Source organism: Leiobunum rupestre, chromosome 1 (assembly GCF_980474605.1).
Source record: "Leiobunum rupestre chromosome 1, qqLeiRupe1.1.hap1, whole genome shotgun sequence".
Lineage (NCBI taxonomy): Eukaryota > Metazoa > Arthropoda > Arachnida > Opiliones > Sclerosomatidae > Leiobunum > Leiobunum rupestre.
Window position 1 is genome coordinate 19,872,001 of NC_143384.1, and position 16,042 is coordinate 19,888,042.

Here is a 16,042-nt window from a genome sequence, read left to right on the forward strand (position 1 = left end):
ACACGCCGTTTTGAGAGAAATTTGAACTAAAGTGGTCTCAATCACCTTTATTTCGACCCCCGACTACCACGTCTATTGATTTTGGAATTTAAAATTTTTGTTTCTAAAAGCCATTTTAAAATCATAAATTCCTATTAAAATACTTGTTTATTACACTGATTGAAAAATAATTATATTTGAATTTGATTTTCTAACAGGATGGAGGGGGAGTACCACAACAACGAAATCGCGTCGCATTCATTTTACATTCATTCATTCGAAAGGTTTGCGATGAATCGGTCCTTGGAAAATTATTCTGTTGTACTGGCGAAAAGTATTTTGTCGAAGAAGTCTCGATAATCCTTAGATTATTTTAATTTTCAAAGCTCAGCAGCGACATATAAATTATTAACATAAGTTAAATTAGTATCTTGGTCGAAAATAAGTGTTTCCGCGGCCTAAAACCGTAGGAGTTTAGATTTCCGGAAAAAAAGTACATCTGCTTTATGGTAAAGGTATTTCTTCGATCGACGCCAAGGCTTAGAAAATAAAAAGAAAATTTTCCTACAAAAAATAATGCGTTAAAACTGGCTTTTAAAACGCCCTAGACTCTAGAGAAGCTAAGGTGCTGTAGCATCTGGATTAATAAGATAGGACTTACGGTTTCACTCTCTTATAATTCCCCATTTATAATTTAAAAGATAAATTTCCCTTTTCAAATTGAAATAAGGTCTACAACTCTACATCTACCTCAAAGAATTCAGAGTTAACAATGATAAAATTGTTACAAAGTTCAAGCCTTGGTTAAACTCAAGTGACCAAGCCCGGATTTAAAAACAACTAATAGATAATAAAAAGGCTAATTAAAAATAATTATTACGATCCTAGGCGTACTGAGTAAATTTAACAACTACTCATGGATGATATACCTGAGAGGGACTGGTTAACAAACTTAACAAATTGGGAACAACAATGTGTGGAAGAAGTTGAAAGTACACCAGACTTAGAACCTCAAATTCAAAGTGAAAAAGACTTTGCTACACAAAAATTATGGGTTTTGTTTCAAAATTCAGCAACGTGTATTGCTCAGCTTTATAAAGGTGTGTTCTTTTTTCTTACATTTAGATTCCATGCGGGCAATTAAAAGTTAACCCTAATTTCAGATCGACAACAGAATTTAAGTCTATGGCTACCATTTCAAAATGCAGCTAGCGCAGTTACTAGTTTATACAAAGGTAAATAACACTTTTCCTGGAAAATAAACTATACAAGAGTGAAAATTAACTAATTTTTAACTCGTTTGTTCAGAATGTATAGATTCCCAAAAAGCATTTTTAGACTTAGGAGTTCAATGCGGGAGTCAACGTAGAAACAAAGATTTATTAGCTTGGGCGAAACGAAGAAAAAGGCACATAAGACGGGAGGATTTAATTTCTTTTTTATCGGGTAAAAATCCACCTCCTAGTTCAACAGTTTCACAACGTGCGTGGAGTACTCCTCGTCAGAGAATATGTGTGGATGGCGTCAACCATCACTTGCACCATCATCTTAATCACCAGTGCCATCATCAATATCATCATTTGATGCATTCGCCGAGGTTATCGTTCCAAACAGCTTCCGAACCTGAAGATCCAGAGGAAAATGGAGATTCAGACTTGCAAACATTTCGCGAAGCTCTTTCTGGTAAACTGACGCTTATTTTTACTAAATTAAAATTGTCTGCTTATTTTTAATAATGCTAATCCTTAATTTAGCAGTTTCCAACGTTGCTCGTCAAGCTCCATGCAGTCCCACAAGTGGATCGTCACGTTCTGCAATTCCAAATGGTGGTGTAACGCGTAATCGCAGTCAGGCATCTCTGACTGAACTGAGTGCTTTCATAGCTGATGAATATATGCGACACGCTGATTCTCGTAAACGCGCTTCTTCTAATACAGACGTTATTATGGATTCCCCAACTCACAAACGTAGCCGACTTACTTGAATTAGTTGACATTTCATTTGACCTTTTGTTCTGAAAAGGAAGTTTATTTACTTTTTCTGAATTCTAATCTAAGAAAAAATTGCAAGAATTATTCCTCAGTTAAATTTCTTTCTGTATTTTTGAAGAAACATGCAATAATACGGAACTTTAAGTTATAATATCGTTACGTTCTTATAAAAACCTTACATTTCTCTCCAAGTTATCCAGAAAAAATGCCAACTCTAAATTCTTGTAACAGTATTTAAATATCAATAAAAGTGTGACTATCTAGCTCTGTATTCTTGCTAAAACTTTTCATTAGGTTAAATGTTTGAAACTAAACTGAAACATCATATTTATGCTTCTAGAATTTAATTACGCGCATACATTAATCACAAAAAAATAAGTGTATTGGATCATCCTACAAATATTTTGTTGAAAGCTCCAGTATGAACTAGTATTTTTTTTTTGAGAACTAACTTATGGTGCTGGCCAAAGACCTTAAACACCAAAATCAACATCTAGTTTGTATTGAAAAATTGAGTCTTTAACAAAAGGGTCTCATGGATAATAGACACTTTTTATTACTAGAAAGTGTAATATTATCCATGAGACCCATGTTAAAGACTCAATTTTTAAATATTTCTATACCATAGATTTAAAAGGTTTTAAAAATCTAGTTTTAATTTTAAATTCATACAGTGATACTTTTTTCAGGCAAGGCCTAGACTCTGTTTTAGTAAATTAGTTAACTTTTTATAACAAAATATATATGGAAAATACACTTTAATAAATCTCGATGTTCAAGCCTCATCTGAAAAGATTATGATTTTGAACATGTTTTAAGTCTTTTTACAAGGGCAGATTTAAGATAAAATATTTAACAGATAAAAGGACTTGAATTTATTTATCATCTTCATCCCTTAAGAGCTTTCACTGCACAAATTCTTAATTTATAATGTATTCAAATCAGAAATAAATCAATATTTAAAAATGACATTACAAAAATGGCTTTACTGGAGGAATTCCCAGTACATATCTAAGTATTCTACCCATTTCTCTACCATGTTATGTACAAAAATATATACTAAAAATATAGTGAAACTGTATATTATATTATTTTTTTCATTGGACGGTATATTTTATGCAATTAAATTTGCATTTTGTATAAAAAACTGGCCATTATTTTTTTAATACTATGTTGTGGACAAAGGCAAATTCACAGGTGGGAGTCTGCCACCTCACCTGGATCATGTAAGGCTGCTTTACGTATCTCAATAGCTTTTATTAATTTCTTTCGTGGACCCAATTGGAGGCCTAATTCTTTCAAATCCTCTTCATTCAGCAACATTAAGGCATCCAAGTCAATTTTTTCTTGAGTAAACAAGGGAATGTAATCAATAAGACTGTGAGCTGCAAAAAATAATATTAAAGGGGACGCATCTCCCTCTTCATCCTGATCATCCATATTTAAATCTTCTTCGTTCCATGGTAAATTAGCTTGGGTACGTTGTTGAAGACTACTAGCACTGCCTATACTATCATTAGGGTCATCAAATTCATTTTCTTCGTCATCATCCTCCTCCACATCTTGCTCAGACGCACTCATGGATGGTAAAGACAACAAAGTACTTGTGATCGAATTTCTAAAAGCCACGCTGCCAAAACCAGGTCTTTCAAAAATGCTTGATGGTTCAGGAATGGCTAAACGTTCTCCATCTTGGTAAAAGTCCATCGGACTGTTGTTAGGAGCTCTTCCTATGGTGGGTTCGCTGGCTGCTTTTGATTTGTTACTATTGGAATCAAATACGTCTTTCATATGACGCCGGTTCTGCAAGGAGTTTGTTTCATCATACTTTGGGACATACATGATCTCCGAGTCCCTGCGGAGTCCAGATAAGGACCTCACAGATTTCTTGCCTCCACCTTCCATTTCTCGTACTTTAAACTCTGAAGACGAAGAATCTTGCTTTTTTATTTGTATCTTCTTTGAAACAGCACCTAAGCCCTTCTTATTGGAAGACGAGGTTGTATTTACTATATCAGAGAATTTAGGGGAGACATATAATAGGCGCGAATCTTTTCTTATGTTGTTTGGATCTAGTAAAGGGCGTTTTGTAAGAGTGGTGCCTTTAGAATCGGTAGTCACAACCATTTTCTGTCGTTGCTTCTCTAGAACTTTCTCGTCCTTTTCAGCCTTCTTTGATGCTTTTTTCTGCAATTTGGAAAAGTTCTTTATTCGTTTTTCAGCCTCTTTTGTAGATTTGTCTTTCAATTTTTCCACTAATTTGGGTTTTTCAGTTGATATTTTGGCAATCATGCCATCCAAGAAACGTAGGATTTCTTCCTTTTGATTGATAGCTGCAACTTCCTTAGCCGTGTGGAAATCATTGTCCATGGCAAATAAATTGCAGTCAAAACTGACTAGAAAGGACACGCAACTCAGATGCCCATTTGCAGTTGCACAGTGCAAAGCTGTATTTCCATAATGATCACATTTGTCTGGATCTCCACTGGATAAAGATAAAAAGAAAAACGGATATAATATTCTTGTTAAAACAACTGATAACAAGGTTACCACATTGATAAACAAATATAGGGTGATTAAGATATTTCTAATACGATGAATTGAGTTAGAATAGATTTATACATGTACCTTTAGGTAAATTTTAAATATACTTCCTAATAAGTAATTAATAAAACCACTACTAATCTGTAGTAGAAAAGCATGAATGGGTACAATAATAATGTTTAGCTTTTGACAAATTTAACTGCAATTGCTCGGGATGGCTTAATTGGACAAGTTTGAGTTTCATTTATTTCCCATACTAGTCTACAGAATTTGATCATGAGAAAAGGTCAGTCAAAATTTTGGAAAAATTTTCAAATGATAATGTGGCTCTTTAAGTAAAAAATCTTTCATTGCCCCTAAATTTTTTTTAAATTTCCCTCACCCTCTTCCAACTAATAGGCGTAGAGCTTCCAGATTTCCACAGTGTGCAGCGTAAAGAGTAGGAGTCATTCCATCCTCATCAGGAGAGTTACAGTCTTTACGGGTAGCTTCTTTCAGTAAATCCAAATAGCCATCTCTGGCGGCACGATGGAATTGATCACGATCTGACATGATTTTAAGATTTTGGAAACCCAAATCTGTTGGATATATAAGTAACTGGTATTATAAAATGAAAATAAAGTCCTTCTCATAGAATTTCGATAGTTGTACCTTCAATAAGCGCTCTCCTTCCTTTGGTTAGGCTTACTGCTATAAAAATGGACGAAAATTGCTGCCTTCCCCTTTCATTGTCGTTGTTGAACTTTGAACAAGGCTTACGTAGATGCACTTCAAAGCAAAGGTTTAGTGCCGTATCTCACCTGTCTGTTATCAATAAACACTTCTGTGTCATATATTAGCCTTATTTAACGTAGAACATTTTAAAATCCTTTGAATTTGCTTTGATATCTTCATCGACGCGTGACATTTCGGGGAAATGATAAATAAAGGCTTCTATTTCCGTCACTTCCCAATAGAGGGATCATTGACTGCTATTTCTTCATTAATAGGCATAAAAGGCTATTTTTACGTATTGGCCTTACTGGGGTAAACAGCAGACGGCCTTTGCGTAGAGCTTACTAAAAGAGCTTAAATTAATTTAAAATGGGCTTGAAAACTTCAAAGTTATTTGTGGATATTTTGATTCTCTACTTGTAAGTTCATAATTATAAACCAAACTATTTAAGGAAATTTACAACTGATGCCTCAGAATAAAAATTTGTGCAGTTTACACATATTTCAATTTAATTTTTGGCCACAAGACAAACTTCTGGCATAAGCCATAACTTAATAATGTCAATAGAAATTGTAAAAAATAAGAGCATAAAGTCACAAACATTCCTTGCAAGCGGAAATGTAACTAATTTTCTAGTCAAAAGTTTTGGTAAAAATTTAAAACTTGTTCTGGAAAGTGTACATGTAGTCCAACTTATTAATCGTGGTTACTAATGGTTCAATATTTATATTAAAAGTAAAGCATTCTCAAGAGACAAACTAGACTTGCAAGAAAAAGGGGGATGGTATGTTCCAAAGTCAGCGCAACCGTCTCCACCTTTAACGACTGCTAGTGACTTAGATACAAATTGACAAGCCAATTATACTTTAGAGATTAAAAGTTGGAATATTTTTTGCCTGTCCCTAAGATATTGGAGCTTTGTGATTTCATGGACTAATTAACAATTAATTAATTAATTAGTCCATGGTGATTTATTATAAGATAAGATAAAAATCACAGTCTGATTTGTTTATTCAAGTAATCCAAAGTCACCATAACAATTTTACCATCAGAAAATCTGGATTAGAAATTAACACCTCAGACAGAATATTTACTTGCTCTGGACTATATGTATCCTATATGAAATCCTTCCCTCACAGAGGATGTTACATCATTGGAACATATATGGCTCAGCGTAATTTTACTCACTTTTATCCAAATTTACTGTTTTATATTCTGTATAGCAAGCGCCTTGAGACTCTTAATCTTTTTTCATTATCTATTCACTGTGAAATTTGAGATTTATTACATCAATTATACAATCACTTAGTGTATAATACATTTTCATCTTTAAGATCTAGAGACGACTAGTTTTGTCAACAGATGAAAAACCCGAACTAGTCATCTCAACATTTTGAAAATTAAAATAAATCTATTGTCCACTGTAAGTGGTTATTTATTGTATTTTTGTATAAGTGATACTAGTACTATAACTATTGAGATTTATGTCTTAAGAGAAGGCCCTTAAGTACTCAAGTCCTCATTTGTGTTTGATTTTAAACTTTCTCTGTATGATTTTTATTAAAAATTTTAAAGGAACTTAAAGGGGAACGGACAAGCTTTAACCAGTTAGGTAGCACATTAAAAACTAAAATTTATGGTGAAAACAGCGTTGCCAGATCGAAAATCTGAAATTATCGTATCTAGGCCAAAAAATTATCGTTTTTTCTGGAAAATTATCGCAGATTTCTTTTTTACGCTAAATTTGAATTCATACATAAATGCGTTAAATTTAGATGATTTTTTTAAAGCACTACAGGAGTTTTATTTCAGGGAAATAAACAAAATGCCTATTATCATTATTAACTGAACTTAATATGTTTAAAATTGTATAATAAAACGGTAATAAACTCACACTCAGGACTATGCAAGACGTTCGGAAGAAAATGTATATCATTGATTTTTAAGTAAAATAATAAAATTTAAATCGTTCGTAGGTTTTCAAAAAATTTGAAAATTCTCGTACATTATCGTACGTCGAGGCAGAATTATCGAAATAATGGTACGATATCGTACGCCATGAAAATTATAGTACGCCCTAAAAATTTCGATGGAATTATCGTACTGTGCGATAATTATCGTACGTCTGGCAACGCTGGGTGAAAACCATAGATATAGGAAACGTATATAAAGGTCTAGATAGAATATTTCAAAGGGAGTGAATACGGAGGTGGCAGCTAGCAGAAACGCGTAATTTCTGCAGGCTATCCTTATAAGGCGCTATCTATTGGTAAGAAAGCTCGTGCTATCGTCGCGAGAGCCATTGTCTCCTTCTTAAAAATTATACTAAAAGTCACCAACAGATGGTGTCTAAAGACTACGGCCTGCGGAAAGGTCAAGCACTTAGTACTAAAATCCTAAGAGAGCTCACGCTCTTGGTCACGTGCATTCCTCGGTGTCTGCTAGGTGTCAATTCCGTATTTTATGTTAGGCTTAGACGCCCCGAAATTTATCTAGACCTTTATATACATTTCTTATATCTATGGTGAAAACCGCGGCAAAAAATATTGAGTGGTTAATTTTTAATAAAATAAAGAAATTTCGGGAAATCGAAAAGCGCGCGCCCGCCGCGACACCTGGTGAGAAGTCGGTGAAACAGAAAAACAACGTAAAAGCGAAAAATATGTTTTGCACGCGCGGCGCGTTCCAGTTATCAGAGAAATAAGCCCAAATTGCGCGATTTTAAAAGTTAGGATAGTTCGCAAATCGCTCATACGGGGTTAGGGGCGCTGGCGGCAGCCCCTAAGATGGCGGTGAAAATTCAAACCCAAACACCTGGCGTTATTTTTCGTTTCATCTTTTTGGGCCAAAAGCTATTTTTTCAAGACAAAAAAAGGTACGTGTTAGTATATTGAACGTCTTGTTAATCTTTTGATACGGAAATAAGGCCATATTTGGTAAAGCTTGGCCGTTCCCCCTTTAATTATATTTTAAATTTATTTCTTTAGATGTTGTTGGTTTTTATTTTAATATTTTGTGAATTTAAAATTATTATCGTATTTTCAAATAATTTCTGTTTGTCTAGGTGGCCACTGAAATAGGATTCAGTGGTTGCTACTTGCTAGCAAAGAAAAATATTTTAAATATTAATCATTGATGTTTTCTGAAGCTTCTTCTATTATACAAGGTTGTTCAAAATGCATTAGAAAAATATTTTGAGTATCTAGGCGTAGGAAACTATTTTACATGACTGTGGAAAAACATTTTAATGTATTCATTACTTAAAGAGAGTATAACCTTTTCAGGAATTTGGGGCAATACATAATTCCCACCCCTCATTTATCTAACCACGTGTTATACGTAGTGTGAACTACAGTGGTTTTTGAGGAAATATTCCAATAAAAGTATCCCCGCTTTGGTTGTACTTTAATTTATCATATCATAGAACCCCTTTCGTTAATCTAAAAATACGTACCTCATTATTAAGAAATTATATTTGAATAAATATCCAAACTATAATGAAAATAATTAATTTATAGCTCGGATATTGTTGTTTATACGTTAATTAAGGGTGCATTTAAAAATTAAACGCTAAATATGAAACAATAAAGGTTTGAAGTGAGAAAACCTCTTCAGGGCGGGCACGCTTCTTCTAATAGAAGAATTGGGTGTTTCTACCATAGAAATCTCATAGGTAACTGGCAAATGGACCAAACGCCGTGGCAGACGATAGCCAGATCTCAGCCAATCAGAGCTCAAAGAGTGGTTCTGCCAAGAGTTTAACGTCACCTAGCTCATTATTTTTCATTACGTTACCAAAACCGAATTTGATCCGTCGTGTAAAAAGCGTCGATATTCCGGTCGCGAAAATATGTAATTTTCAGGTAATAGACGGTAAAATAAATGGGGGTGGAATTTTAAACCGTCATTGCCACTTAAAAACTGGACACTAGCCAGGGAGGGAACACCGGATTGGTTGGTATTGGAGCATGCGCAGAGACCAATTTTTAACTGACGCCGAGTAACAAATATCTAAATCATGATTCTTCTTAGAGCACGTGGCGCCATCTAAGTAAACTGACCATTATATTTCGGGAATAAAAGCTAGACCAAATGGTTGTTTAACTGTAAATTTACCTATAACTTGAATTCTTTAAATTAAAATACAAATTATTAATTGAGATCAATCGTAATAGACGAGAAAAACGATTGAAATGACTTCAGTGACAATAGGTGATTATGAAAAATATCGGTGGTCACGTGATTTGGTTAAGTACTACCAAGTTGAAAGTATCAAAATTGGCCCTTATTGTAAATTCGTCTGGCTAGTTGGGCAAGGGTTAGCGAGATTTCTATTATTTCATTGTTCAATCGAAAGGATTTTTCGTTTTTCGTTTTGAGAGAAGTTTGCAAAGTCGTTAAATTAAGGTAATTGATTTATTAAATGAAATATTTTTAAATTCTATCCAAATAGATTTTAATTCATTTTCAGGAATAATGGAAACATGTATGTAAATATAACCTTGTGTCTTCTATTAAAATTGGGCTTGTTTCTTTGTCAATACTTGGTCTAGAACTATAAGAAATAAAAAAAATATATAATAAATTTGTTAACTTTATGTATTTTTAATAATTTTAGAAAAATACTAACTTTTCAAACAATCAATCCATGGTTGGTGAGCCTCTGCGCGCAATTCTTTTTCATAATCACCTATTAAAGTCGCGAAGTGGGGAGGCTGGCAGCCATGCTGTCACGAAACGTTTCCCTTTTTTTCCTACCCCCAAATTCAAAAACCCTTCAGAGGCTGGGAAGCCGTTGGAATTTATTTTACTGTCAGCGCGATTTCCTATGGATAAAATTAATACAGCCAAGCGCAGGAGAATCAATAGTCGGGTCGCTAAAAAATTTTAAGACTTTATTTTAAGCGATTTTCATGCCCAAGATTCAGTATTGTGGATGCCTAGCGGCATTATTCTTACTGTCAACAATTATTGCCTGCCAGTACTACAATTAATATTAATGTAACAGCGTTGGTGTACAGTACAGAGATACTCATACGGATTTGTTGCTACTGTCAACTTCAGCGAGAAACGTATTAGAATCCCGTTATTTAACGAAAGTTAGTCGACTGTAGATAAGAACCTTCGTACTGTTATGAGTTAGTGTACCATTTTTGACATGGAAGGCCAACTGATCAGCTCGTAGCCAGATTCCCGGAAAAATGCAAAAATAAAATTTTGTCCGTCTTCGAGTTAACGTTGATTTTCGCACTTTACTCAAGAAATAATAAACCATTTCGTATGGGAACTTTATTTAAATCTCATTATTTATACGTAATTAAGTATTTTTTAAGTAACAATTATCATTTTCGTAATTCATTTAATTGCAATTTAATAGTAGTTAACATTTAACCGTTAAGCCTTTGCTTTGTAATGAAAATTAGCCTGTAGAACCCGATCATATATTCTAGGTTAAAACTAACGTATTTAGTAGTACCAGAAATAATTTTGTGGAAAGTGAAATTTAGTTTGAAGTTAATTTTGTTTTATCTCTTACATAAACGGTGGGCCAATGTGAAGAATAGCCCCCCCTATTATTTTTCGTTTTTTATTCGATTTATTGGTAGCATTTTTTACGCTGAATTTAATGGTGTATTAATTATTATCCGCAAACATGTAAATAAAAAGTTATCGGGAATCAACGGGGGCGCATCTCTGATACTCGTTTTTGGAGAGAAAGTCGAAACGCAGAGAGAGAGGTAGCGAGGCATCTGACCAGTGACGTCACTGGCTAGATTTTCAAGAGAGCGATTTATAGGGTGACTACGTTTGTCTCTATCTTCGTCTGTCTCTTAAGTCGCGTTTCATTCTGGAATGCGAAGTATTATTAATTTTGTAGATATTTAGAAAATCGATATAATTTGTGGAGTTAAAAAAAATTCCTTTAAAGTTGGAAAGAACTTTACAGAGATAAAATAGTATATAAGCAAAAAAGTTGTTTTACAAAACCTCAATTCATAATATTAAATTTGACAATTCATTCTTATTTAATGATTTTGCTTTTGATTTATTTAGTTATCTTTTTTGCCTGCCTCCTGTTTTGAGAGTCGGAAATAAACTTGACATTTAAATATTTCATTCGTACAATAGTTCGCATTTTGACATAAGCGAGTATAATTTCTCTGGGGTATTTGGTTATTTTTTCAGAAATTATATTTGTTAGATTTTTACAAATATCTCTTTCTTTGCTCAAAGAAATGTCTTTGGAATTTTTGACTTCCTGAAATTTTATAAATTCCAATTCCATTAATTTTGTATCTTTTAAGAAGTTTTTGGAAGGAATAGCGATACCGCCATAACTCAGGTGTTCCACCCATGATGGCACCATATAATTGTGGTCGTTGCTTTCAATTGATTTTAAATTTAATTCTGGGTACTTATCATGAAACATTTTGGCTACCCATCCCGTGAGGTACTCCATTCCACCTTCTTCATAACTCGTCAGGATTAACCAATTTTCTTTATTAAGCGTAGAACTCGTAGAAGGCAAACTTAAAGGTAATTCATTTAAATTGAGAGGTTGAGACTCGGGTTTAGAACCTGCTATTTTTCTGATTATTACCAGAGGTGGTCTACGGATAACTTTCGAATATTTTTTACAGGGGATTGTGTCGGACTTTTTAAAGTAATAGTGCCCTGTTTCTCGGTAGTAAATTGATCTAAGAACCCCTAACAATCTAATTCTCCATTTGAATCTTAGGAGAAGAGGAAGTGTCATACTTATTGTTAATATGTTACTAATGGTAATGCTCTTATAAAAAGCAAATGGTGTATATAAAAATTAAAGTCAATATGCGAATGCAGTATTTAGCAGTGGCGTTGCCAAAAATCGGAGATCGGCAATGTTAAAAGCCTAGATGGGATTAAAATTTAGTACAGTCAAAAACGTACATAAACTTATATACATAATTTTAAGTATATTTTACCAACATTCTAAGTATTAAATCTTATGAATTGAGCTAGTTTAAGAATACGGCCTAATATACAGCTTTGATATGAAAATATAAACGTTTTGGAAAAAAAAGTTAAAGTTCAAAGATTTCCGTAGTGTACTGAAAATTAATTGTAAATTAAAAAATTACTTACAAAATATACAATTTTAACAGGAAACGAGGCAACGTGTTTGCTATGTAATCATAAACGAAATGAACAGATCTATGATCTATCTCGGATAAAAACCATGAACCAGGCCCAAGGCCTTTTTTGATAAATACCGCCAAAGAAAATGAAATAAATTAAAACAAAAGTTTCGCTCTACTACCTTAAATTAATCTGTTTAAAAATACAGAATGGTATAGGCATTTTTCGAAAATACGAACAACAAACAAAATAGGGCTGTTAAATACAAGCCGCTGTTATAACGTAAATAAAAATTCAATTTTTTGTTGTATATAGCCAAATTGGGCTACTATAACGATAAGTTGATAGACCTGTAGCTGGAATTTTCCCTTTTTCTCTTTGGCGCCTGCGCAGTGTTGCTATAACCAATATCATTTCCCGCGGAGTCTTGTTTCGTTTTATTCTAACCACCGACGTCACCAGACTAGGGGAAACCCACCCTCCCGCGCGGTTGCCGAAAACTAGTTTCCCGCCACTTTTATATGCGCCAATCTATATGTGCCGCTTGTAAGAACCTTGATCGGGAATGTGATTTTTCAAGTTTCACTGGTATTATCCTGAGATTTCACTGGCTGTTCTACCCCGAGATAGAGTAGGACACATGAAAACAAACTTTCATTTTGGTCTATACTAATTGAATATCAATTAATTATTTCGGCCAATGTGAAGAATTGAACATCAATTAACTATTTTACTTTTCCGCGTATTTGGACAATACTTGATGCGTTGAATATCAATTAATTATTTCGGCCAATATGAAGCATTGAACACCAATTAACTATTTTAGTTTTCCGCGTATTTGGACAATACTTGATGCGTTATGGCTAGGTAATGTCCTCTAGGTCGCGTTAAAGACGGCCCATCGTGACAGCAAGAATGGTTTTGGGGTGGCGCCGTCAAGCACCAATATTCTGTTTTCGATTGCACAAGTTGAAATTCAGTCGATAAGAACTTTTCTTACCCTCGCAAATGCTTTGAAATTGTAGATTTTTCACACGTGTTAACAAAGTCCTTAGGGCTTTTTTTTAACAATAGGTACTTTGGTTTTTTTTTGGTTTTGTTTATTGTTTTCGGGTTTACGATACTTGATGCGTCAGGCTTGGTGCTGTCCTCTAGGTTGCGTTATAGTTGGCCCATAGCTTTTTTTAGTATGGGGTTGGGGAGGCGCTGGGCGCCCCCAGCGCTCGAGCGAAGTGAGTGCGCGGCGCCGTTAGGCGCCAATACTTAGAGTACATTCGACGTTGTATAAGTCAACATCACACAGAAGTCAGGTATAATTAAAAAAACCTAAAATGCGTTGAAATACGAGAAAAATTCCCAACACTTAAAAGTTAGTACTGTTCTGCATTTCAGCCTTTTCCTTTTTCGTCATCAGTCCTACGTTCTCCAAAACGTATTAAAATCTAGAAATTTAAAGAATCGTCCTCCTCATCAGTCCTACGTCATCAAATAAACAAACCAATCTCGAAATATGTCGTATTTCTCGTTGTAAAAATTGCTGGCAGGTAACAATTTTACATTGATCATATCTTTTTAAACAATAAATTGCGGTTAAAACTTTTTGCATTGTTAAAAAATCCCGTTCTTTGAGGTACATATCATTAACATATTCAGTTCCCTCCCAAATCCCTTATTTGTAAGAGTTAAGTATAGTCTACACTACCACTACAAATTTAATTTTCAGTATTACTCCTTAGTACACACCAAACATAAATTTTGATTTCACGTGTCCTGCTCTATCTCGAGAGAAAAAGTATAGAACTCACATTAAACTATTGTCGAAAATGCATTGAAATTGACGGTTTTCAAAACGCGTTAACTTAACTAATTCTCATTTGCGGTAACTAAAAAAAATACCTTCGTACTCCTTATACACTGGGCTTTCATCTAAGAAAATAAAAAACCAAAAAAAGGAGGGGGGGCTGTTCTTCACTTTTGCCATTTTTTTTTACCCAGCTAATTTTTTCAGAGTTAAAAAAAATAATCATTGAATTTTGATTTAGGTGTAACCATTTAGCATTGTGAAAATAATTTTGAGAATTTTAATTACAGTAATGAAATATGGTAAATATTTGAATAAATTTTCATAACAATAAACGTTTTGGGCATTCAAACTTAATCCTCTATGTAGAGGCGTCTTAATTATTCAAAAGCTTAAAGAGAAATTATTGTTATTTGAGGATCAGTAGTGTACGAGCCATACCGTTGTACGGTAGTACAGCCAGAACAGGACTGGAGCCCCCCCCCCCCCCCCTTCAAGTACTGTTGATAAATGTGCTTACTTACACTAAGCGCGTTAGAATTTTTTTGATTTTTAATATAATATATATTCATATTAATTGCCTTTGTGGCTATATTCATTTACAATGTCTGTGTACCCCATTCTATTATAATATAAATTACACATGCTTGGTTTTTTATTTGAAAGCTCGGCCGAGTTGGAAAACTCTTGATACATGATTGAGATAAAAGTAAACGATTAGAAGCTCTTCACAAATCATGCTATGCTACCCATAAACACTATCTCATCAAAGGTCTGTTTTTGATTGAAAGTTTTACTAAAATTAGCATATTTCACTTGCTTACTAGAACCAGTTATACACCTATTATCTTGTTATCTAAGTCTTAATGGCAAATTAAACCTCAATTTGACATAACCAATTATCATCTTTATTTCCCAATGTTAAGTAAAATATTTAAAATAATATTCAATATATTAAATTACATTCAATAATATTAAAATGTCTGTACAAAATATTTTTAAAAATAAAACTTATGGATTTTATTTTCAATTATAAATTTTAGTCAAAATTTGCTCTGTGATGCAGAGCAAAGGGACAGCTATAAAATAAAAAATGCTTTTATCAAAGCAGTTGGAAGGTTGATTTAAGGGGTAGTTCGGATCTATGAAGGCACAGATATTTGAAATATTTTAGATTAAAGAGTTATTTTTTGGAATTATTTTAAAAAGCAAAATAAATTTCCATAAATTTTCCCTCACCTTTTATATATTTTAAAACCATTTCCTTAAATTTGAGCCTTGAAACTGTAACAGTAAACTGAGAAAATTTTAAATTGTAAAAGATTACGTGTAAAATTACAGCATTTAAATTGTAAAGGATTACGTGTAAAATTACAGCATTTAAATTGTAAAGGATTACGTGTAAAATTACAGCATTTAAATTGTAAAGGATTACGTGTAAAATTACAGCATTTAAATTGCTGAAACTCAATATAGAAACTAAACTAGTAAAGAAGTCATCAATAAAAGAGATTTGCAATCAATTTAATCAAGAAAGTTATTAAAGTTAACATGCCGTACATTGTAAACCCAAAGTTACGACTGAATGACTTATTTCAATTTGACTAAGTCTTTCTTGAAAGTCCCTTTAACAATTCAAACAGGCTACTGCAGTGTAACTGCACACATTTCATCAGGCCTTTCTAGAAAGAAATGTGGTCATTTTAATGTAACTCTATTGTCCATTTTTTTTACTACTACTTGACTTGGATCTTCAGTTTTTCATGATGTATGCCAAATTTAAATACTGTTGCATAGTTCTACCAGAGATCCTGGCAGTTATAGATATGCGAAACTCCCTATACCCTAAGCAAACCAGTTTTTTTAAATTTTTACCGATCGCAGCGACGCCTG

The 16,042-nt window shown here is 33.5% G+C and overlaps 2 protein-coding genes across 6 annotated transcripts; one reads left to right on the forward strand and one right to left on the reverse strand.

The window, feature by feature from the left end:
* The first annotated feature begins 106 nt into the window (after positions 1-106).
* LOC149961279 (HUWE1-associated protein modifying stress responses) lies at positions 107-2,228 on the forward strand. Of its 5 annotated transcripts, none has more exons than XM_090176524.1 (5): positions 107-263; positions 868-1,079; positions 1,143-1,214; positions 1,288-1,662; positions 1,734-2,228. In XM_090176524.1, the coding sequence occupies exons 2-5, from the start codon at positions 896-898 to the stop codon at positions 1,961-1,963; spliced, it is 861 nt and encodes a 286-aa protein (XP_090032650.1). In that variant the 5' UTR covers positions 107-263; positions 868-895; the 3' UTR covers positions 1,964-2,228. The 5 variants fall into 5 exon arrangements, with proteins under 5 accessions (XP_090032650.1, XP_090032641.1, XP_090032636.1 ...); XM_090176515.1 differs by lacking the exon at positions 107-263 and adding an exon at positions 270-494; XM_090176510.1 differs by lacking the exon at positions 107-263 and adding an exon at positions 270-488.
* A 418-nt stretch (positions 2,229-2,646) lies between these two features.
* Sans (SAM_USH1G_HARP domain-containing protein Sans) lies at positions 2,647-5,484 on the reverse strand. The gene is made up of 3 exons (XM_090176532.1): positions 5,166-5,484; positions 4,897-5,092; positions 2,647-4,455 (listed from the first exon to the last, which is right to left on the reverse strand). The coding sequence occupies exons 2-3, from the start codon at positions 5,064-5,066 to the stop codon at positions 3,162-3,164; spliced, it is 1,464 nt and encodes a 487-aa protein (XP_090032658.1). The 5' UTR covers positions 5,067-5,092; positions 5,166-5,484; the 3' UTR covers positions 2,647-3,161.
* Positions 5,485-16,042: the final 10,558 nt, after the last annotated feature.